Raw genomic sequence first — 24,567 nt, 5'->3', positions numbered from 1 at the left:
GACGTCACCGGGGCACGGTGGTTGGTGGGGGGGGGTAAGAGACGAAGAGGAGGAGACGAAGAGGAGGAGAGACGAGACAGGAAAGGGGACGGCGACGACGACGGCACGAGACGGGCAGTGAGGCGGGATCGACCAACCCAACTTCGGCGGCTCCCACCGACATGGAAGCCGTACAGCAAGGTACAGCCGGCGAGACGACCCCGGGGGTCCCGATAGCTCCCAGCGCCCCTGGTCCCCCCTCTCGCATCATCCCACTGCACTTCTCCCGCTCCTGCCTGTTCCCTTGCTACCCCCCTCACTCCCTGCTCCACCGGCTGCCCCGCTTCCACTGCTCCCGCTAATCCCCTTGCTCATGATCCCCCTGATTCTTCTGCTCTCTTGTTCCCCCAAATCCCCCTGTGATTCCTGTTCTCCCTGATCCACCTGCTTCCGCTGCTTCTTCCCCTGCTCCTGATCCCCCTGTTCCTGCCCCCCCCCCCCGATCCATGCGCTCTTCCAGTTCCTCCCGCTCCCCCTCGTTCCCTCCGCCCCCCATTGTTCCTCCTGCCCCCCGCTGCTCCTCCTGCCCCCCGCTGCTCCTCCTGCCCCCCACTGCTCCTCCTGCCCCCCGCTGCTCCTCCTGCCCCCCGCTGCTCCTCCTGCCCCCCGCTGCTCCTCCTGCCCCCCGCTGCTCCTCCTGCCCCCCGCTGCTCCTCCTGCCCCCCGCTGCTCCTCCTGCCCCCCGCTGCTCCTCCTGCCCCCCGCTGCTCCTCCTGCCCCCCGCTGCTCCTCCTGCCCCCCGCTGCTCCTCCTGCCCCCCGCTGCTCCTCCTGCCCCCCGCTGCCCCTCCTGCCCCCCGCTGCTCCTGTCCGTCCTGTTCTTCCAGCTCTCGACGCTGCCCCCGGACTCGCCTGTTCCCCCATGCTCCGGTTACACTTTAACATCCCCAGATTCTCCTCCATTGCCCTCGCTAGTCTCTTGGATGTTCCAATTCCTCTCCCCCTTGTCTCACCTGCTTCTTCTGCCCCCCCCCTCTCCACGATCCCCACGCTCCCCTTCCCCCTGTTGCCTCCCCCCTAACATTTCACCCCCTTCTGCTCCCCGAGCTCCCGTCGTAATTATTCCACCCCCCCCTCCCTGCGCGGCTCTGTCCCCTGTGACTCGCTTGAGCTCTCGCCCCCGAGCCCTCTCCCCCTCTCGCCCTCTCCCCGAGCCCTCTCCCTCTCTCCCCCTCTCCCCGAGCCCTCTCGCCCTCTCCCCGAGCCCTCTCGCCCTCTCCCCGAGCCCTCTCGCCCTCCTCCCCCTGCCCTCTCCCCGAGCCCTCTCGGCCTCTCGCCCTCCTCCCCGAGCCCTCTCCCTCTCTCCCCCTCTCCCCGAGCCCTCTCCCTCTCTCCCCCTCTCCCCGAGCCCTCTCGCCCTCTCGGCCTCTCGCCCTCCTCCCTGAGCCCTCTCGCCCTCCTCCCCCTGCCCTCTCCCCCTCTCCCCCTCTCCCCGAGCCCTCTCCCCGAGCCGTCTCGCCCTCGTCCCCACGGCCCCCCGTTAATGAGTGTCCAACATCAATCGCGTATCCGTGGCGACTGCGAGGAGCGATGTGATATGACCTGGGGCGATTTTTGTTGTTGTTGTGACCCGCTCCTACTGGACATGTGGGGAAAACAATTGCTTTCTAGCTCATCGGATCCCTCCAGTATATCAATATATTTTCTGGTTCGTCGATTGAGTCAATTGGCTAGAAATTGTTACACCCACCCCCCCCCCCCTTTTTCCACTGGCACAATCGAGCCGAGCCAGTACGGTGCCAGAACTAAACCGTGATACTCTTGGCCTCGCAAGACATTAATCTGGGGCCAATCAGTGTCTTGAACGGGGTACGGCTCTGCTTCTGCAATCGAACAACAACCTGGCGTCTCCCGAGCCGTGCCGGGTTTAATTGAGCCCCTTTAACAATGGCAGCTTCCCCAACATCCTGTTTTCTGAAAGCGAGACCCACCGGCTGATGAAGCCGATGTTGACACCAAGCATCACTTCCCGTCCAGCAGCCGCATGTGGGAACAGAGGTGCTACTTTATTCCCAAATTATTTTCGTGCGGTTATCCGATCTTGTCGTTTTCCAACTTCAACGAATTGTTGCGTTGCGATGGGGCTTCTTCTCGACACGCAGATATGAGTTGTCCTATCAGTCGAATAAGATAACTTAAACAATTGGATATCCCATCTCCGACTATGCACACTTTTACCAGCAACGCTTGCTTTCGCACTGACTTTCGCGAGCACGGCTGCCGGGCAGATGCTGGCAATGTCTCGGGCTGCTGTCAAATCTACCAGAGCTGGGACGCTGGCTACTTGGCCTGGGCCTCAATGCCATCATGTTGAAGCGCTTTAGCCGAAGATACACACTCGGGGGTGGAGAAGTCCATCTGGTGGACAACTTCAACTGATGCAGCCACATAATCTGATAACGTTTTTGGGGTGGAGCGCTTTAGCTTGTCAAGTGTTTTTTTAATCGCGTGTATTTTATCATGAGCGGGAGCCAAGGAATGGAACGCAGATGGAGAAATCGAGTCTGCTCGTGTGCCAGTGCTCGGTGGGTTATTACATCGCAGGATCGTCAGGTGGCGGTGGCTTGGTGAAGCCATCATCCAGCAGTGGATCTATCATGGCTGAAGTGGATTATTATTTGGAGTGACGCTGACGGAGTCCTTAATATGATAACACGGGGACGCGGGGTGCTTTAGGTGGCCCCAATGAATTGGCTCTAGACGATGCCTCCCATCACCATCGGTCCCTCCACACATGTATTCGATCGTTTTTCTTCGAACTCGGATCCATATCTAGCAGAGAAGGGTCGCTTGCTTGAATCAGTGCTTGTGTTGAACCAATGCTGTTGCATTTATGCACTTCTGGAAGACCGTGTGGCCGAAGGGATGTGTAAAAAAAACATTTTATTTGCCATGTGGAGGGACAGACACGTGAAAGTGGCGTATCGTCTGCTTATTTGTTTGTGTTACTTCTGTTAGCTGGTGGCGAGTGTCAGACCGTGCTGATCAACACTGCTGGTAACGCGGTGTTCACCACAGTGGGTGTTAGAAGGGCCCCCCCCCTCTCTCTCGCCCGGCCGACATTGGCTCCCTAGGGGGTGGAGGTCTGCCTGGGCTTGGAGCCATGTCGCTGTGGTGAGCAGCTGCGAGTGGGGAGACACGCGCCCGTACGACCGAGACGAGAATAAACACTCGGAGCCGGTGATGCTCGCTGGGCACCGCTGTGGGTTTACTCGTGCTGCTGCTCCTGTACAGTGCGGGTACCGAGACGGCAGCGATTGTTCATTGTTGCCAGGGGTATAAGAGTTCACCGTGAGCAAACACGTGAATTAGTAATCGGGGGGGTGCGGACATCGGATGGCTGAAAGCGTGGTTGGCACGGGGTCCCCGGTACTGCGAGTGACCTGCCAAAGAGTCCAAGCGTCTCCCCTCCCACCCCAGCCGCTCTCACTCGCAGCAGCAGCAGCAGCAGTCCTGTACCTCCTGTGAGCAGAGATGCCCATGTGTGTCTGTCTCACTCGGGCGAATTCAACCGTGACGAGGTCAGCCAACTGGGCGCTCCCAATCGCAGGCCGTGGTGCATGGAATTAAATGCCCCCCCCCCACCCATGACCAGTTCCCCCTGCCCCTCTCCTTTGTATCCCAGTGCCTGGGTCCCTCCAGTCGGCTTAGCCACGACGGTTCAGTTTGCACCTCCTGCACGCTCACTCGCTACGCCACTGGGCGTAAGTCATATCCGGTTGGAGCGGAGTGCAGTGCGTTGTGATGAGCATATTCCACCTTTTGTGACGAATGGCCGTCGTCTTGTTATTGTTCGGAGATCCTCGCATATGTGGCTTAATCTCCATTTCCAAAATAACTCGGACAGTGTGCGTGTGCTTTATGAATTATTCAAGCCCGTCGTGTCAGGGCAGCGGGGGTGGATTCGCTGCGCTCGCGTGCTGTCGCTGGCCAGCGCAAACCATTTGAAACCTTCCCTCGGGTATTGGCTGGCATAAAACTAAAACAAATCTGTAAACATACAAACTCGTACGAGAGTGCGTGGAGCCGGTCAGCTAAGCGTTGTTTGTTATTTTATTTTCCAGCACAAACAATAGCGAAGCGACGGAGCTTTTGGCCTGGCGGATTTAAGATTTCTTTTTTTTTATCAAAACAGGAAGAGGGACCTCTTTGAGAAATGAGAGAGGGGAAGTGGTAGCTCATTTGTTTTGCCCCCCCACCCCCCCTTGTCATACCTGTCAACCCATACGGTTTACCCATATTCTTGTACAGGGAAATAGAGTTTTCAGTTCCATACGGCATACAGCCATTTCAGTACGCACAAAAAAATGTCTTTGAGTTTCTGCTTTGCGATGGGACTTTTTAGAATGAACGCTGAGATGTACAAGGGCACGGGGTGACCAAATAATGTCTGAATTGGTCTGTAATAAGGTAGGGCACTGATAAGAGGTTGACAGGTATGCCATGTGCACAGGTTTGACATGAATGTGGCAGCGGTGTTGCTGTTACTGGGAGGAATGTGCCCTGTCCAGTATTGTTGCCTCTGCCTGAAGGAAGGATGGTGAGGAATACTGCGATGCGCTGACTTGGCGACTCATTGTGAATGGCACTCACGTCCGCCGGTCACTTTGTATGAGGTGCGAAATTCTGATGGACAGGCGTAGTTATTGTTGGAGGGATTAGTTAAGCCTTCCTGCAAATAAATGAGTTATTTTCTGGGGTGAGCATTTCACGGTCATCAAACCCACATTTGAAATGAAAGAACAGGTAACGATAAAGGTGCAGTCCTGAAATTGCTTTTTCATGCCACTGCTGGTTGAAAAGCTTCCTAGTTGGGAGATCTTGATAGCTACAAGCTAGAGGGTGTTTTTGCCTACTCTTCTACACTGGACACAGAACCTGCAGCTTGACTTGCTGTGGTGTGTACCCAGGAGATTAAACAGGCGATCTCTGCTTTTAAAATACAGTTTGCTGAATATTACACCTGGCCAGCACACCGACAGCACAGCAGCTATTGTAAATGCATAATAAAGATAATACATGTAGACCACCTTGTCAATCGATTGCTAGAAAAAGTGACCTCACTGTGTTGGTCGTGAAAGTGTTTTTTTTTTTTAAATCGTGCTTCACCACGCTGGTCAGTACGTGTTGCTTCAGGGAGGCCTATGCACAGTTTTGATATCCACTTACTGCCGATATTAGTTGTCATGGCCGCGAACCAAACTGGGGTTGTCGGGGTTCATCGTGCACCCCACTAACCACTGGGCCACCGGATCTCCTCCCTAATTATGAACAACCAATTCCAAAAAAGTTAGGATACATTTCAACAATCATTACCGCATGACACCCTTTTAAGCGGGTCGCTTTTTCACAGGGTTATTGATCGTCGCGAAGAACATTTCTGAGTGGCTTTACGCAAGCACATCTGCATCCTTGTTCCACCAGGCTCATCGCCTCTGTCTTTGAACCGTTCTGCTGTTAAGTGGGGCTGGTTGACGGGAGCGTATCCATGGTGTCCTGGCTCCCAATATTAATTGGTATACAGGGCGTGCAGTGTGGACACTGAAAGCGGCCACATGACACTGCGTGGATAATTGCAGACAGTTAACTAATTACCAAGCAACATAGTCTGTCTCTCCGTGTAAAAAATGTTTACGTCCATCATTAGTCTATGGGTCTTATTTCGACAAGTGCTTTTCAGAAATATATTTGAGCAGCAAAATCGCTGGCAGTTAACATTTATTGTAATGGTTAAGAAGCGTTAGCGGGCTTCGGCAGAATATGCCGCTAAAAGGGACGATGGGCTATGGTCGAGAATAATGACGGAATGAGAGCCGAGGGAGGGAAGGATTCTAGGATGACGTCCGCCATGGAGATAGAGCAATGGAGTCAGTTGCGTGGTAGATTGTTACAACGCAGGATCACTATAGATGGTGACAGCTTGAGGGCCTCATCCAGCAGTGGATTGTTCATAGTCGATCATGATGAATTAATCTATTGGCCATAATTCTCTACCTTGACACAATGAGTTTTGCTAGAATTTAAATACCTTGCAGTCAACTGGTTTCACTATGCAAGTGGAGAGCTCTTACCTATAACATTAGACAACCCAGGAGCACGTTTAAGTGGCCCAACTACTGGTCAACACTCAACAAGTCATAACTGATCCATAGTTTACCTTCGTGCATAAATGTTGCCAGAAAACGTTGGTAATCCGGGGATATTATTGTTGCCTTGTGTTTACATGTCGAGCCCAGACCCCTTTACAGCTGTGTACGTATAATTTTATTACGCCTCGGCACACATTGTCCGCATGCCTGCCTGATCAAGTCAGAGGTGTACTTTTCCAGTTTCCATGGCCCCACGCACGTACGCCACCGGTCAAAATACTGGCGAGCCTCCTCCTGGTTTCGCACCCTCCCAGCGACGGTGGATGGTGGTCGTGGAGCGCGGTGGGAACGTCGTGCGGACGCTGCGGATGGCCTACGCACGCACAAACGGCAGGATTGAGGACACTCTGCAGAGCGGATGTTGTGAACGGCATCGCACATTGGAACGTTTTGCGAACAGCAGTGTCCACTGTTACCCATTTACCCAGAAACTCCGCTGAGATTGAGTCCGCGTCTCCAGAAGCCCTTGTGTTGATGTGAAAACGTAATGTCGTACTGTAGTAGAGTGCTATTCCTCCGTACGAACTCACTGGTGAGAGTGAGTGATGGCCTGATTGTGTGCAGGGTTGGGAAAAGGCAAGTTCAGTGTCATTTGCGATAACAGAGCAGAGCTTTAAGTTCAGTTTATTCTGCTTAACCAGATGAAAATTCAAGAGATTAGGATGAGTCTTCTTTGCAAGAGTAACCTGGGGTGTATACTGCCAGTAGGGGAGGATGATTCCTGCTGTGTGTATAATCCCAATTGAGTAATGTGCGGTGTCATTTTCTAGTTTGATTACGTCCGGGGCACAACGGTTCTGCTCTTGCGAATGGCGTCGGGGAACATTTAACGTCCACTGTTGAAGCAGGCAGCGCGCATTATTATTAATGCAAACGCGGTAATTAGTCGGGGCGGTAGCTGTAATCGAACTGTGGACCTCTGCAATAAGTGGTGAATGTGTTGCCGCGAGCGCCACGTCACCGCTCGGGCTTAATGAGGTGAGTTGCGAAGAGAGCTTTCCCAGTGCAGATGCCTAATTAGTAATTACCGACCTGACATCACACCGCACATCGTTTGCAGGGGATAATTAATTTCTGATGGAGTAATAAGCAAACATAAAATATCGTTAATCTCTCTGTTGCATTGTTATTCTTAGCTCTTTCGGTAAAGTCACGTTGAAGGGAAACAATAAAATAATAAAATATATGAAACAATAAAAATTATTGTTTTATTATTTTATTGTTTCCCTTCAACGTGACTTTACCGAAAGAGCTAAGAATATGAATTACTGCAGTCACGAAAGCTTTAAATCAAAATTTGTTGTATTGTTGTTTCTTCGTAATGCATTGCGCATCACACATGTTTAACGCTATAGTCATTGCTAGTGATAGGGGTGTACATGCATGAATTCATATAATTTGATATCACTTATATTCAACACGAAGGCTTTCGCGACCCATATGATTCATAATATATATTTTTTTGCTCAAATCGTGTGAGTAAAATGTGTGTTGTACACCCTTCTCCACTGAACACAGTAATTTAATGAAGTTGTCACGCGAACAATGATGCCACTATATTCCTGCTTCGGCATACTGGTGTGTTGGAGAGCGCTCCACAGCATTTAAGCTCTCCACCTGCGTGAATCAACTTCACTCCATGAATTGTCTATGTAGGGTTTGTCCATAGCTCATTCTAGCCCATAAAGCCAAGTCTGTCTCATGCGAGGGAGGTTTTGCGCGAAAAGAAACTTAGAAAGCGGGCAGTCATTTTCCAAGTATCATCTTGATGGTTGGCACCTGTGTGCCTGTATGCGAGTGCCTCCTGTGACATGGAGCGGTGCTGCATACTGTGCTACGAACCCGGCCACCTGTGTTCGGTTACCGGCCCCGGCTAACATCCGCGCGCGAGTGATACTTGAACCTGTCCAGGTGTTTTTTCGTAGGTTACCAAGAGCCTATTAAGGCCTGTCCGCTCTGCTTCTGCGGTGGAAAAACAAACCTGAGCCTTGCCGGGCTGGTTCTGACACGCCCTCGGCACGGCACGGGTGTGCAGTGGGAAAAGAGGTTATCGCAGGCTAAACAAGCAGGAACATTTTTGTCTTTTGTGCGAAGGTCTGCTGGACCCGGACACGATGCAGGAGGTGGCGGTGGACCCTGTGCCCGCGCAGGACGGCGCTTGTAGCGTGAGCAGTGCGGAGCGGGAAGAGCTGGAGGCGGAACTGGCCAAGGTACGTCCGACCCTAGGGGGGCTGAAGCGGGGGGGGGGGGCGGTACGGGCAGCCGATCGCTCGGAGCCCATACACACCTTCTTTCACGTGTCCAATCCCGCACCAGGATGCACAGCGTGTCCGAGACATGTACAGCCAGTTTGTCAATCCACTGCTGGATGAAGGTTCCCCCACCCATGGCTTACAGTCTGCGAGGGATATTTGATCATATTTCACCACGCTGGTTAGTGCAGGTCAGTGTAGATGCGGTAATGTGGTGGGGGAGGAGTGCAGAACAACAATATATTTTGCTGCACTGCTCTCTACTCTCCACAACGCCTCCTACTGCACCCATTTTGTGCAAACATTGGCGTTTGCCCATCCATGCACTATCCAGGCTAAACCCTGCTTAGAGTCCCAAGATCTAATGAGATTGGGTGCATTCCGGGTGACTTGAGATTTGGGGCGCTCAAAATCACATTGGCAGATATACCATGTCCCACATTTTTTTGGAAGACCCCCTAAATATGTCAATAAATATGGGGGATTTTTTTTTAAGCCGCAACCCTGAAGGTCACAATTGTAACGGCGGCCAAAGCAATGCTGACGCGTCGTTTGCTGCATCTCCACACTGCGCAGAAACTATAACTATGTATTTGTTTTACCAGGTAAAGCCCACAGCTATATAGCTCTTTTTCAGACGCGATCTGGCCACCGCATATGATAGCTCAACAAAGTGACTTATCACGTGTAAATTTATAGTAGCCAAATACTCACAACGCCATGTTTCCAAATTTGGAGGAAAAAACCGGAGGGCCCGGAGAAAAATCCACGCGACCACGGGGAGAGAGACACGCAAACTCCAAATATATAGCAGGCGTAAGGGTCGGGAATTGAACCTATGACTACCTTTACAGTGAGGGGAAAAAAGTATTTGATCCCCTGCTGATTTTGTACGTTTGTCCACTGACAAAGAAATGATCAGTCTATAATTTTAATGGTAGGTTTATTTTAACAGTGAGAGACAGAATAACAACAACAAAATCGAGAAAAACGCATGTCGAAAATGTTATAAATTGATTTGCATTTTAATGAGGAAAATAAGTATTTGACCCCCTCTCAATCAGAAAGATTTCTGGCTCCCAGGTGTCTTTTATACAGGTAACGAGCTGAAATTAGGAGCACACTCTTAAAGGGAGTGCTCCTAATCTCAGCTTGTTACCTGTATAAAAGACACCTGTCCACAGAAGCAATCAATCAATAAGATTCCAAGCTCTCCACCATGGCCAAGACCAAAGAGCTCTCCAAGGATGTCAGGGACAAGATTGTAGACCTACACAAGGCTGGAATGGGCTATAAGACCATTGCCAAGCAGTTTGGTGAGAAGGTGACAACAGTTGGTGCGATTATTCGCAAATGGAAGAAACACAAAAGAACTGTCAATCTCCCTCGGCCTGGGGCTCCATGCAAGATCTCACCTCGTGGAGTTGCAATGATCATGAGAACGTTGAGGAATCAGCCCAGAACTACACGGGAGCATCTTGTCAATGATCTCAAGGCAGCTGGGACCATAGTCACCAAGAAAAAATTGGTAACACACTACGCCGTGAAGGACTGAAATCCTGCAGCGCCCGCAAGGTCCCCCTGCTAAGAAAGCACATATACATGCCCGTTTGAAGTTTGCCAATGAACATCTGAATGATTCAGAGGACAACTGGGTGAAAGTGTTGTGGTCAGATGAGACCAAAATGGAGCTCTTTGGCATCAACTCAACTCGCCGTGTTTGGAGGAGGAGGAATGCTGCCTATGACCCCAATAAACACCATCCCCACCGTCAAACATGGAGGTGGAAACATTATGCTTTGGGGGTGTTTTTCTGCTAAGGGGACAGGACAACTTCACCGCATCAAAGGGACGATGGACGGGGCCATGTACCGTCAAATCTTGGGTGAGAACCTCCTTTCCTCAGCCAGGGCATTGAAAATGGGTCGTGGGTGGGTATTCCAACACGACTGACCCAAAACACACGGCCAAGGCAACAAAGGAGTGGCTCAAGAAGATGCACATTAAGGTCCTGGAGTGGCCTAGCCAGTCTCCAGACCTTAATCCCATAGAAAATCTGTGGAGGGAGTTGAAGGTTCGAGTTGCCAAACATGAGCCTCGAAACCTTAATGACTTGGAGAAGATCTGCAAAGAGGAGTGGGACAAAATCCCTCCTGAGATGTGTGCAAACCTGGTGGCCAACTACAAGAAACGTCTGACCTCTGTGATTGCCAACAAGGGTTTTGCCACCAAGTACTAAGTCATGTTTTGCAGAGGGGTCAAATACTTATTTCCCTCATTAAAATGCAAATCAATTTATAACATTTTTGACATGCGTTTTTCTGGATTTTGTTGTTATTTTGCCTCTCACTGTTCAAATAAACCTACCATTAAAATTATAGACTGATCATTTCTTTGTCAGTGGTCAAACGTACAAAATCAGCAGGGGATCAAATACTCTTTTCTCTCACTGTATACCAGGTGAGGTAGTTAAGATCTCACCACCATGGCGCCCTGGCTGTCCCAGCGGAGTAACTCGACTGACAGTTTTATTTCCGTAACAGCACAGCTCATGCAGTGTGTGTGTGTGTTAAAAAAAAATAACTTGGTAATGTTTTCATGAATGTGCACTCGCAGGTCTCACTTTGAATTGATGGAAAAGCCAGAAAGATCAGATTTAAACAAAAAAATGCAAAACAAATTCCAAACCAGTCTAACCAGTCCTCGAGATGCCATGTTTCTGGAGAGTACATGTAGGCAAAACCTTTTGTCAATCCACTGCTGGATGAGGGTCTCCTCACACTGCTGGTCATGGCGGGGGGGGGGGGGGCAGTTGTTTGACCATGGTGTGAGTTGGCGAAGGTGGGCAGGTGGTATAGACGTGAGAGCATGGAAGTACAGTGCAACAATAGGTCGCACTGGTCTCTGCTGCCCTCAACGTAGCCCCGTAGCCGTGTCTTGTATTTGTTTTGGATGAAAAGCACTTGAAGTTGGGGTTTTGTGTTGACTGGCAGCGTTTTAACCCGTGGCACACCACGGTAAAAAGAGGACATTCACGGATATAATGTTTGGACATGGATAAAGGAGCAGGAAAGGCAGACGATAACGAGAAAGGATGGGAAAATAACAGGAAAATAAGTGGAAATGGAAAAGAAAAACGGGACCAAAAGGTTCGGGATTAGATGAGGGAAAGGTGGAAGAGGCTACACAATTTTCTTTGGCACTGCAGCACGGGGCAGCGCCTGCACTGGGGGCGGCAGGGAGATGGTGAGGAATTGAGAGTGGGGGTGGCGGCACAGAAGTCACGTGATTACCGGAGCCTTGAGCTGATTTAGATATACAGATGTGCGTACATACAGCTCGCTCAATTATTCATGGACAGATGATCCGGATTGGGGATAAACAACGTGCTTGCGAAAAGTCATACATTTAATGAGATATCTTTACACCTGTGCTGGTTTGATTATTTTCATGATAACAATGATAAGTTGCTCCTCGGTGATCAATTGCCCATGTGACTGCAAGTTAACCAATTGCTTTAAGAAACAAAAAAACATAATGCGGAGCACGTCGTCACCCTCTTTCTACCTAGGTAAGCAATAAATACGTTTCAATTTACTCACTTTTGTGCATTATCCTTGTTTCTGTTTTGTCCGGGCCACCCCTTCCGCCGGCTGTTACCCAGGATAATCGAGAATTGTGCCGAATAGAGACACGGTTGGGCGTGTGTTCATACGTGCGTGCTTGCGTGCAGGTGGAGGAGGAGATCTCCACGCTGCGCCAGGTGCTAACGGCCAAGGAGCGGCACGCGGCCGAGATCAAGCGCAAGCTGGGCCTGAGCCCTCTCAACGAACTGCGCACCAACCTAAGCCGTGGGTGGCAGGACATGCAGGCCACCAACGCGTTAGTACCGCCCCCCCCCCCGGCCACACTCGCCACTCTAACCCCCACTGCCCTTGTCCACTCGGCACCGCCAACAGGAGCGGGGAAGGCCTTTGGCCGTTTGCGCGAATGCACATGAAGAAATTAGATTTTTCATATTGGAATATACGTACGATAACTCTCGTAAAGATGATCCAATGTAGGACAAATTTTAGGATGTGGTTTTATGTATGTTGAACTTTTTTCGCACAGTACGTATCCAACCGTGTAAGACAAATTTTAGGAGATCAAGTGCTGCATGACGTCACCTGTGTTGTTGTGCAGCTGGGAATATAGCAAATTATTACCACTAAGTACGCAACTTACAAGGATATGCGCACATTGAATAGCATTACACAATCAGGGCCGACCCGAGTTTTTTCTATCTCTGGTTTGTCACCTTGTGCCACTTCAACTGACTGCGTGTTTCCTGCTGAAATGAGTGTTCGGCAGTGCTAATTTCCTTCTTACAACTCTGAGCCAGTGGTAGAAATTACACGTTCATGGTGGGAGGTTGGGTGAGTTTTACCATTGCACAGCCACTGTTGATTTCCGTACAATATAATACTCATTGTTTATTTACCATGGAGTGGTTGAAGGGGGTTGAGCGTTGGCCCACAATCGGGATTCGAGCCCTCGACTTTATGATTTACGAACAGTGCATTCCACCGTTGCACAATCCAGTAATTCGCTTTAAACGCAACCTCTCCACGACGAGGGGAGACCTTCATCCAGCAGTTTATTGGCACTGCCGTGAATTTTCAAGGTTAAGGGAAGATTCCACTCAAAGGGTTTATGCAAACGGCCGCACTACATGATAAATGCAAAATGTTTAATAAGTGTGGCAAACCGATAACCCATTTCCAAAACTCATTGTGTTGTGCGTGCGAACATCGATGATGCAACAATAAAAAAGATTGAAGTGAACAACGCTATCTGGTACCGTGTCCCGGCAGGTACAAGAAGACCCAGGAGACGCTGACGGTGGCCGGTCAAAAGACCACCTCCGTGCTGTCCAACGTGGGCTCGGCCATCACCCGCAAGTTGGGAGACATGAAGTGAGTGTGTTCCCAGGGCTGTGGCCTCCTTGCACTATGCAGGGACCCCAAGGGTTTCAGAAATCTTAGCAGAATTCGCTCATTTATCTGGCGTTATATATGTTTTGAGTTAACTAAAAAAATTGGGGCTGAGGTTTCAGTGCTGGTGTTAGCCCTAACCCTCAGTAGAAATCTACTTTTGAGGACCTGTTAAATGTATAAAAGCTTCGTGAGATAATTAGATATAGGCGAAAAATTCAGATGTAGTGAGTTCCGAGAAATGTTTACAAATTCAGGTGTAGTGAGATGGGAGAAGCAGACAAAACCGAGACGAGATATTTAAATTTGCTTTTTATGTTAATTCGTTTCTTTATGGGGCCTCTTGAGCTGCTTGGAGCCCTACTCGTTGGCTTGATTTTGCTTCTGCTTAGCCCCGCCATTTGCAAGGGCTGTTGGAGGACAGCTGTAGCTTTCGTGTCGTACGTGGTGGTGACGATGCCTGCACTGCCCACTGCCACGCCACTGCTATGACACCCCGTGGCACGGGGTCCCCCTAACCTCTGTCCTGTGGCTGTCGCCGTGTTTTAGCGACTTGTATCTGCGTCTGCTCGTGCCGAGGTGAGAATGGCGCCAAAATTCCGCCCGCCCCCTCGTTGTGAACTTGCCCCCCCCCTCGGCGTTGCATGCCACCCCCTGCTGCCACCGCCCCCCCGCTGTGTGCGTGCCGTTCCGTGCCACGATGAGCAATAGTGCCCTCGCAAGGAGGGGATGCTATTCCCATGGGCAGGCGAATCTCCGCGCTGCAGATGGCACTGCGGCGTGGTGAATGCGGTTTTCTGTGTTTATGTTTGCGGTGATGCAGATCCGCTGCCTTGCGGCAGCGCAGCGTCGGAAGAATCCTTTTTTCTGCGCGTGTATTTTTGCGTTTGCTGTGTTGGTGTGTCTTGGTGCGTCGTCGGTGGTGTTTTCAGCTCTTTCACGTCTCCCACACGTCCACCTTGGGTCTGTGAGGCCAAGGGACTGCACTCACGTCTTTGTGCCAGTATGGCTTAGTACAGCGGGAAATGGGGTTGCATATCGTCGGCAGCCGTTCCTCCCAAGAGGGCTTTACAGGCGCAGCCGGTTTGCATTGTAAACATTAGCATTGCCGCGATATCATATTTCACGATACGATATCATATTTCGTAATGTGATGATTTTCACGATCTTAGTTTTAGATAACTTTGTAATCCTGCATTGTTATCGTATTGTTTCGTGCTTTTGCTGTACTTCTGGTGCGAATAAAGATCGCTTCGAATGTCTCCCAACAACTGCAGTTCGCTTAACATATAAACCTGCCACGACTACACTCATCATTGCGACTTTACAACCTGTGATGCTTATAACGCACGTGCTCCTCGTTCCATAAGAAAAGAAGAAATAATAAAATTTAATACAATGCCTGTCAATTATCTCAAAACTTTTTGTCAAATAACGAATTTAATTGGGTAACATAAGACAAATAATTTCGTGATGCTGCATTGGCGGCGGTGCACAATTAACAATTGACGAACGTAAGTTTTTGTTGTTGTTGTGTAGGCAATACTGCGGGTCATTATTTTGCAACTTTTAATTACCGAGTTTTGTTATTTCGTAAAATGTTTTTTTCTGGAAGCGAAATATTTGGAAGGGATAAAACGGAGTCACGATAATCACGATGGGACGTAATTGGACGAACATCGTGGATCTTATACCTTACATCGATTTTCAGAATCCATAATAAAGATTGATTTGGTTAATAATATTTTATTAAAAGCCGCGGCCCTCACCAGGGCAAGCGGACTGAGAAACGAACGATCGTGTAAATATATGCTTCGCTTTACACGCTCTAACCCAAAAACCCTTCATTGTGAAAAATATTGGTCGCTAAAGCCTACGTGTTCAACTGACTGTACAATCGCGGCCGCCCTAGTACTAATGAGATGAGGTACTTTGGGAGAAACCAAATCAAATGCCGGTTTGGCTTGGCCCCCTATCTTTACCTGCATGTACCCATTCTTAGGTATTGCAGCATATTGTTGTCTTTATTTGCCGTATATCAGATGGTGTTTAATGATGCATCAATTCATGCGTTAATATATATTGGTAATGATGCTTAAGCTGGCAGTGCACGCGCGAAGGGCATGTGTAAGAAGCCATTTTGTTCAACTCTTATATTTGGTATGTGAGGGATTTCCCGTGACTCGTTCAGGCAATAGGGTCCGCTAAGAATCCTACTGCGCAAGTGTTCGCACGGTAGGCTACGTACGGTGCCAAAGAAGTTCATACATGCATAACTCTCCGATGGGTTTTCGGGTCGTAGCACAAATGTCCGACTCTTCGCTTGCACGTACTGGGAGCTTTTTCAGGAGCTGAATTCCATCTGGCAGGTGAAATTCAGCCCCTGGAACGGAACGTCAGACAAAGTGCCGAACAACGCTTGGTATAGTAATAGGTTTTACCCTTTTAACTGGCACAAAAACTGACACCTTTATTCAAGGCGTCATGTTTGCAATAACCACAACACAAGCAGTCAAAATGCAAACAAAGAGACAACTCTGATGCATTTTGACTGCTTGTGTTGTGGTTATTGCAAACATGATGCCTTGAATTAAGGTGTCAGTTTTTGTGCCAGTTAAAAGGGTAAAACCTATTTCTACATCTTGTTACTGGCAAAGGAGGTCTCATAAGGCTCGGTACATCCCGAAAAACGCATCTGAAAGCTGAAAAACCCCCAACATTATTGAATCGCATTGGGGGGGGGGGCGTATCGTCACACCTCCTACTGCTTCGCTATTTTTCCTGCAATCACATAACCTATTCACAAACCTCTGCCCCCCCCCCCCTCTGTCAGGGCGGGCGGGACAACCTCTCGGCTGCGGTGTGTGGTTTTCGTGCGCTATTGTTTGTGCTATTGTACGTTCCCTCTGTGACTCTTTGTACCCTGCTCTCTCGCTCTCTCTGTGACCCGTCCTGCCTGGGCTGTCTGCAGATCACATTCTTTTAGGTACTGTACTCTTTCCTTATGGGACGGGTGGTCGTTTGTCGTGGCGGTTCGGTGAATTATCACGCTCTCGTTTAGGGGCAAGGCACCTGCTTTAAATATTCAAACGTTACCGCCTCGGCGGTGGGAAAGGGACCGATGCTGCGCTCACGCGGAGCTTGAAGTGGAAGGGGGCGATTTAAACATTCGTCACTTTCTTTGCACAATGATGTGAGCGGAGAAGTTGGCCGAGCGCTGAGCGGTGGGCAGTGGTTTGCGCATTGGACCACGAGCCATGCGATCCGAGCTCGAGTTCCTTGCTGGCCTCGATTAATGAACCGTAAGCCAACGTCAGTGTCGAGCGGCATGTGAACCCGCCTTGTTACCGCACCCCTAGCCAACCCGCAGCAGCCAGCGTGGTGAAGTATGGTTAAACAGCTCGAGTGACCGACACGACGTGGGGATGGACTTCATCTAGTAGTGGACTGACGAAGGGGCTGTACATTTTTAAGAATTATATTGTAGTGCAACTGTAATGAGTTACGTTAAGGACAGATAGTTCAGTTGAACTCACTATATGGGTTTTATTCCTGTGATTCCTGGTGTTCTTTATTATTTTTTCGTGACTCACTCATCTCAAGAACACTCTCACTGGTGAATGATTTAAACATCTCTTTTTTTCCCCCCCAATAATTGTGGTTATTGGTGCTTATGTGAGTAAATGACTACGTTTCATTTTAAGTGGCTCCGGGTGGGACTTAGAGTGCTCTAAAGTTACTCAGAAATTGCTTGGTGTAATGGATAATTTTCCCGATTTTGAATTGAGCGATAATGGTGATAATTATTAACAAAGCTATTTGCAGTGCAACACATGGTGGTGAAGTCGGCCGTTCAAGTGGGAATTAAGTGCTGTTAAAACGACAGGGGCCACTGAAAATGAAGTGCTTCTGTTTAAACGACTTTTGTCGTTCTAATCGATGATCCGCTAATAAGCCTGCCTCTTTGCACTGAGCCTCTCTGTGCCTCTCTCCTGCGCTCCTGGGGATACAGCTACTCATCCATCCGTCACTCGATTAGCATGCCTGCCATGAGGTAAGCCTGCCTTGCTGCCATATTTCAAATAACAAAACTAACAACGGCGCACGATGGCATTCCGCACGCACACACGTTTGTCTTGGCTTCATGGTGACGCTCCAAGCGATGGCATCGTCGTGCCATATGTGTAACATCCTCTCCCTCTCTTGTTTGCTGTCGAGCGTGTATTTTTTGTGCGCACGTGTAAATCGTTGGGCAGCGTCACACGCACACACACGCACACGCGCGTCCTCTCCCGATTCGCTGCAGACCGAGGTATAGCCGCACAAGTGAAACGGTCAGATGTGTGAACACCTGTAGGAAATGACAGTTACACCGTGTGTGCACAAATAGGTTGGCGGGATAGCGCAGACTGCTTTAAACGAGGGGGGAATTCTTTACGATGCTTTAGAAGTAAGAAAACGTACGTGATATTAAGAAAGCATTACTGCGTGTGAGAAGGTCAGATTTGCGAACGCCTCGAAGGGCGGGGAGGGGGGAAAGGCAGGTAAAGACTGCACAAATGCTGCTCTGGGTTTTTCGGGCGGTTAATATGCGGCAGATATGCGATATGTGTCATGCTGTGTCGTGAATGCTAATGTATTAATATTTCGTTTTCTCCGTGGTCCGTGGGGGGATGGGGTTTTGGATAATTTTTGTTTGTCAGGAATTCGCCGAGCTTCAAGTCGTTTGAGGAACGAGTCGAGAACACCGTCACCACCCTGAAGGTATCCCGGCAAACGCGCTCGCGCTGATGCAACTTCGAGCTCCGTAGCGTCACAGGAGTGGACAGCCGCAGAGCGCACAAGTGGCTTGCCGTTTGCATCCTGTCGGCAATCATTTCAAGTTGATACACACTGTCCTTCTTCAGCGGTGAAACTTAAGGCGTTGCAGGCAACACCCTATGCTGTGCCTGCAACGCTTTTGACCGTTATGATGATTTGACCGTTATGATTATTACAACCATTTAAAAAAAAAAATTCTCCCAATTTTTTTCGTCCGTTGCTATCGGTGTCAAGTCACGAGACGAAGGCTCCGCCACCTCTGAGTGCAGACAAAAGTGTCGTACTTAAAATTTTGATTTAAAGCTTTCGTGACTGCAGTAATTCATATTCTTAGCTCTTTCGGTAAAGTCACGTTGAAGGGAAACAACAAAATAATAAAATATATATAAAACAATGAACAAAAATCGCTGTGCGTGGCGCTGACGTTTATTTTTTATTTTTTTATAAATAAATACACCGTTTCAAAATAAATAAATGTATGCAAACCGACACACCTGATGACGACCGTTTGTGTTATGGTCAAAATGTGAGAATTTTTATTGTTTTATATATATTTTATTATTTTATTGTTTGTGGATTCACTCTTCAACACACCAGTGGGCTAAAGTAGCGAACTATTTGTTGTCAACGTGACACTTTTTTTTACTGATTGGCCGTGTCGGGTGGTGGAGGGATACGACACATTTATAAATAACGCGATCTAACCCAAAAACGTTTATTATGACTAGTTAATAGAATTTGAACTCAGGATATCAGTGTTGACAACTCAATAGCTTGGACCTCTGAGCCAGTAAGCCGCCACTTATTGCTTTCATCGTCCGTAATTTTTGTAACTACTGCTTTCATCGTCTGTTGCTTTGCAGTCCAAGGTAGGTGGAGAAGGCCAGGCGAGCAGCAACTTCGAGGAGGTGTTGAGTTCTACAGCCAGCGCCAGCGGGCACGACGCCAGCAACCGAGACTGAATCAACACCAGCGCCGCCACCCGCTTACACTACCCGCTACACTACACGCCGACACATGCCGCTGCACCAGCTCCCACTCCAGCACTACACCTGCAGCCCCAGGCACTGTTGCACCACACAGTGGAATGCTCGGCTTTTAAAAGGCCATATACACCGTAACATCAAAACTGTTGACCATTGTGTACAATTGCACATCCTTAAACTCATCTGGATTCCCAAGCACGGGGCAAGCAGCAAGCGCGTGTCGTGCATCTGGCCTCCGAGTGCACAGATAAGGGCCATTACATAAGACTATGGCGCTCTTTGAGGACAGGGATGAGTGTGTACTGGCTGGACAAAAGTGAGCACGCTTGCGCTGCTAAAGTCCACATCGTTATCAACAGCCATGGTCAATCCACTGCTGGATGAAGGCCTTCCTAAGCCGGCGGAGACCATTTGCATGCCACGCACACACGCGACTCGGAAATAATTTATTCCTACGCACATGATGAATTGATGCTTTGTGTTGCAAGCGTAAGAATCCATGTTACTCCTGAGAATCGATGCATTATTAGCTGCCTATCGTTCATCCACTGAGTGCTGGAGTGGGTCATGTGCCCCCCCCTCCCCCCCTGCGTGGCAGATGGTGCAGTACATTTTCACACCTTGGGGGGGGGGGGGGGCAGGCGTTGCTGGGAAATGTTGAGCAATGCACAAGCTTGGGGATTCTGAAACGGCTCGGTAGATGGCGCTAGTTATCCATTTCACATGGGGTGGTGGTAGGGGGTGTGACAATTTCAGTTCTAGTTTAAAAAAACGGTTTAAAGAACGAGGATTGTGAAGAGTACGCAAGGACTCCACTGGCCTGACGATGGAGAAGGGCAATTGTGGGGGTTTCCATGCGTTGTTTATTCCCATTGAGTTAAACGTTTCCTATCGAGAACATTCGACGGGGTGAAATGTTTCACTCCGGGGGGCAGCGCGGTGGGTTCGCGCACACTGCGCTGTGGGCCCAGCAACCTGAATTTGATTCGTGGCCGTGGAGAGCGTCAGTGGAGAGTCAGATCTGAGACAATTACTGATCTACCCCCAACCCCCCGGGGGCCTCCACCCACGTCACCAACACTAACCCTGGGCCCCCATTAACAATTACAGTCGAACAGCCTCCATTGACTGGCGGAGCGTGTTTAGGAGGAGGCCCTCGTCCAGCAGTGGATGGACGAAGGCGGATGTAAATGTTATTTTTTTGGAGGGATGTAAATGTTGGGTGGAAATCCGACAGGTGTTTTTCATTTCCCCGTGGCCACACAACCGAGTAGGCTCGTTGATAAGGATTTTGGTTTCGTTTGTGCCGTGTTGTTTTCAAGTTCTCGTCCACTGGCCTAATGATCGCTGTGGAGGTTTTCGGTTTATGATGGATGGAAGTGTTGGTTTATTGTATGTTACAATGTATTTACATTTCTACACCAAGCAAAAAAGAAACATCACCAAAGTACATATAGTCTCGTTAAAGGTTCCATCTTTCCATTGAGCAAAACATGCCGTATCGTTTTGTAATTTCTTAAACTTCTCTGTGTTGCTAGTTTTTACGTTTCGCGTTTAACTCGCAGTGTAAACGGAGACGCCTCTGCATGCAAAACCAGATTCGTTCGTAGTGGAATGCCTAACTCCGCACTTGAGTTACCTTGTGGGTCTGATCTTTGGTGGACGCACCGTCTGGCAAAAAAAGAATGAGATGGGCAATTAGTGCTACTGCGTAGGGGTTTCCCCCCTCCCGAAGATCGTCTGTGCAGCTGCTCGACGCATTGTCGGGTGTGTACCGCGTCTTGATCGGCACGATGTCCGACGTTTCGCTTGCCGTGTTGGGAGCTTCTTCAATGAACCGAACGGTTCAGCAACTGGACTCGCTATAAATGCTCCCCCCCCCCATGCACTTTGCAGCAAAACGTCGAGCGTCGCGTGGCTTAACACGCAGTAACCAGAAAACATCGGAGAAGCAATCCTTGGAGTACACGTAACAAACACAACCACTGCCACACTTTAAAAAAGGCAACACAAGCGATTTCGATCCGCGTCGCATCGCGTTCAGCCTGATGGCCCCCACTGGGGCATATTGAAGGGGCTTGACCAATGGCGTAGTGACCACGTTATCAGCTCAGGGGGGTGTGGGGCAATCGGTCAGCGTGTGGCCCCAATATTTGAGTTGTCTCGCACCTCGGCTATTATACAGGGCGCTTAAAAAAAATGTGAGCACTCACATGGGACTATCGTTTTTAATTGAAAAAGAACACTCTAACATGAACACAAATGGAATGTTAATATCTTCAAAAAGTCAGTCTCCCACTTGCGCGCCATCGTTGTCAACACGTGGCCTGGAATCTTCTCCAGGTGGTCTCCAGAGCCTGGAGGTGGCAGCACATGTCACGTGGTGTTGTTGCAAATTCTTAGAAGTGTTCACATTGGGTTTTTTTTTATCACCCCCTGTATATCGCGGTTCCTAATCGCATTGTTGTGCTCAGGGTCTCGAACATTTAACGCTGTAGGGGCGATCCGTTTCTGAAAAATGCAGCAACTACACCTATGTCGTATAGTAGTACCTCTGCGATTTTACATCACTGCTCCTAATTAAAATAAAATACAACGTGGAACGTAAATGAAAGCATTTTCATAAATAAAAAATTAAGCCGCGTCATAAATAATTGGTGTGTTCTTTGACACTGTTGTTGAAACCATCTCACGGTGGTTGTAAAGGGGACCCCAACTCGTAACTTTGGCCACCAGGAGGCAGGGGGGGGGGAAGAACCCTGCCCCCACGCAAGTCGCGCGACTGGACTTGATGACTCGAGTCTCCCATCTCGCACACAAGCCACCCACACACAACCCACACAACCCACACACACAACCCACCCACACACAACCCACATCTACACACAACCCACACAACCCACACACACAAGCCCCACACACACAACCCACATGCACACAAACACGCGAACTTTATTAGCAGTCGAGGGGCCACATAGGACTCCCCCCCCCCCCCTCATTGGGCCATTTCGCACGAGCGTTATTCATGTCGACTTTACAAGAACGTCGGGGGTTTTACTGCCGTGGTGGAACGGTTGGCACCACCCGACTTGCAAATCTCAAAGCGGTCGTCGGTCAGAGCTTCGTTCCCCCGACGTGGCAGTGGAAACAATGACGCCAGTTTTTTGTTGTTTCTCTTTTTTGCATCCCCACCTGCGTCTGTTGCACCCAGCAGTGTAAATGGGTCGGCAGGTTGCGTGATGTCACGTGTGGGTACACCCAAGGAGTCGTCCCTAGGGTACGGCGAAATCGGGGCGATTGCCCCGGGCCCCCCCCCCCCCCGCGCTTCCACAAGATGCAATACTTTCTGTGCGATTTGCCCCGGGGCCACCGCACCCCCCACCTCCCCTCCTATAGACCACCCTAAGTGCACCCACTTCCCATCCTATAGACCACCCTAAGTGCACCCACTTCCCATCCTATAGACCACCCTGAGTGCACCCACTTCCCATCCTATAGACCACCCTGAGTGCACCCACCTCCCCTCCTATAGACCACCCTGAGTTCACCCACTTCCCATCCTATAGACCACCCTGAGTGCACCCACCTCCCGTCCTATAGACTACCCTGAGTACACCCACCTCCCATCCTATAGACCACCCTGAGTGCACCCACCTCCCCTCCTATAGACTACCCTGAGTGCACCCACTTCCCATCCTATAGACCACCCTGAGTGCACCCACATTCCATCCTATAGACCACCCTGAGTGCACCCACTTCCCATCCTATAGACCACCCTGAGTGCACCCACCTCCCCTCCTATAGACCACCCTGAGTTCACCCACTTCCCATCCTATAGACCACCCTGAGTGCACCCACCTCCCGTCCTATAGACCACCCTGAGTGCACCCACCTCCCGTCCTATAGACCACCCTGAGTGCACCCACTTCCCATCCTATAGACCACCCTGAGTGCACCCACCTCCCCTCCTATAGACCACCCTGAGTTCACCCACTTCCCATCCTATAGACCACCCTGAGTGCACCCACCTCCCGTCCTATAGACTACCCTGAGTACACCCACCTCCCATCCTATAGACCACCCTGAGTGCACCCACCTCCCCTCCTATAGACTACCCTGAGTGCACCCACTTCCCATCCTATAGACCACCCTGAGTGCACCCACATTCCATCCTATAGACGACCCTGAGTGCACCCACTTCCCATCCTATAGACGACCCTAGGTGAACCCACCTCCCGTCCTATAGACGGCACCCACCTCTTCCATAGGCGTTCGGCGAGGGAGGGAGAGAGAAGGTCAAATACCACTCATGAGCTCCGTGCAGGAAACGTCATTCTTGTGGAAGTGTCGTGGGCTCGCGATTGCAGGGCTGCGCCTTTGTCTACGTGCGTCGACTCGCCGTGTCGACTGGAAGCTGTCGACGTAAGCTGTGGAGATTTGTTTTTCGGGTCGAGATCGTGTTTATGCATCGATGTTCTTCTAAAGTTGACACAAATATCCGCGCGTGAAGACCACGTGTGTGTCCCCCCCCCCCCCCCATTGGCAGGTAGAATACTTTGTAACTGACAACGCCGATCCCCACGCTCTATATTTTAATGTTTGATAACGTGTGCTGGTAGAGCAGTATTTGCAAATTTCGTAATAAATCTAGCAGACCGATATTCGTCTGCCCGCCGCGCTTGGATTCAACATTTCTGTCCGTTGTTTCGCGATGGTTACATGCCAATGTCTGCTTAGATTTTCTTACAGAATGTTCAATCTCGCACTTTGTGTGTGTATACACATTTAAAAAAATATATCTTTTTTTCGCGAAATGCAAAGTCCCAAAGCCAATAAGCGGTTGCTTCCAGTCCTTCCTGTGTTGAGAGTGAGTAGACCTGCGCTGAGCCTCTGGGATTGAGCAGACTTCTAGGATGTGGTTGGATGGTTTGCTCCTCCTACCCCACAGACACATAGCGGGGACTTGCTCTTGTGCCCCATCGGTGGAGGTTGGCGAGGCATGAACCTGTCGAGGGTGGACCCCTTCCTGGGGAGGTTGAAACCATGGGGCTGCTGTTGTGTGGGGGAAGTCACCAGGTACTTGTTTGCAAGGTTTCGGTGACTCCCATTCTTGTGTCCAGGTGAGATTTGTGTTTAGAAGTCGTGGGTGGGTGAGTCTTTCCAAATCGGCTTTCTTGAGTGGAGGCGCAATCTTTGGTGTATGTACACGCATATACATTTTTGGTTGAGAGGGAGGGGTGGGATAGCTCGCACAATTCAATGCCCCAGACGGGTAGCTGCAGCCCCTATTTAAATCCCCCCCCCCCTGAGGTTCGTTAATCTCGTCGCGAGGACTGGCATTTTGT

The 24,567-nt window shown here is 49.8% G+C and overlaps 1 protein-coding gene across 6 annotated transcripts; it reads left to right on the top strand.

Annotated features, from left to right (window-relative positions):
- Nucleotides 1–5: 5 nt before the first annotated feature.
- On the top strand, nt 6–23,906 carry LOC116946503 (tumor protein D53 homolog). Of its 6 annotated transcripts, XM_032961461.2 has the most exons (9): nt 6–180; nt 8,282–8,397; nt 12,173–12,321; nt 13,296–13,397; nt 13,965–13,994; nt 16,387–16,401; nt 17,428–17,469; nt 18,119–18,179; nt 19,100–23,906. In XM_032961461.2, the coding sequence occupies exons 1-9, from the start codon at nt 162–164 to the stop codon at nt 19,196–19,198; spliced, it is 633 nt and encodes a 210-aa protein (XP_032817352.1). In that variant the 5' UTR covers nt 6–161; the 3' UTR covers nt 19,199–23,906. The 6 variants fall into 6 exon arrangements, with proteins under 6 accessions (XP_032817352.1, XP_032817353.1, XP_032817357.1 ...); XM_032961462.2 differs by lacking the exon at nt 16,387–16,401; XM_032961463.2 differs by lacking the exon at nt 13,965–13,994 and having other exon boundaries at nt 7–180.
- Nucleotides 23,907–24,567: the final 661 nt, after the last annotated feature.

This window comes from Petromyzon marinus, chromosome 27, assembly GCF_048934315.1.
Source record: "Petromyzon marinus isolate PM22_M1 ecotype Great Lakes invasive population chromosome 27, UKy_Petmar_22M1.pri1.0, whole genome shotgun sequence".
NCBI lineage: Eukaryota > Metazoa > Chordata > Hyperoartia > Petromyzontiformes > Petromyzontidae > Petromyzon > Petromyzon marinus.
The sequence above is the reverse complement of the archived record's forward strand: the minus strand, read 5'-3'. Positions and strand labels throughout refer to the sequence as shown.

What these genes read in the sequence shown, in the direction of transcription:
- LOC116946503 (XM_032961461.2), top strand. An exon ending in ATTAGCATGCCTGCCATGAG is followed by an intron (nt 17,470 to 18,118) that starts GTAAGCCTGCCT and finishes TTTGTTTGTCAG; the next exon opens with GAATTCGCCGAGCTTCAAGT. An exon ending in ACACCGTCACCACCCTGAAG is followed by an intron (nt 18,180 to 19,099) that starts GTATCCCGGCAA and finishes GTTGCTTTGCAG; the next exon opens with TCCAAGGTAGGTGGAGAAGG.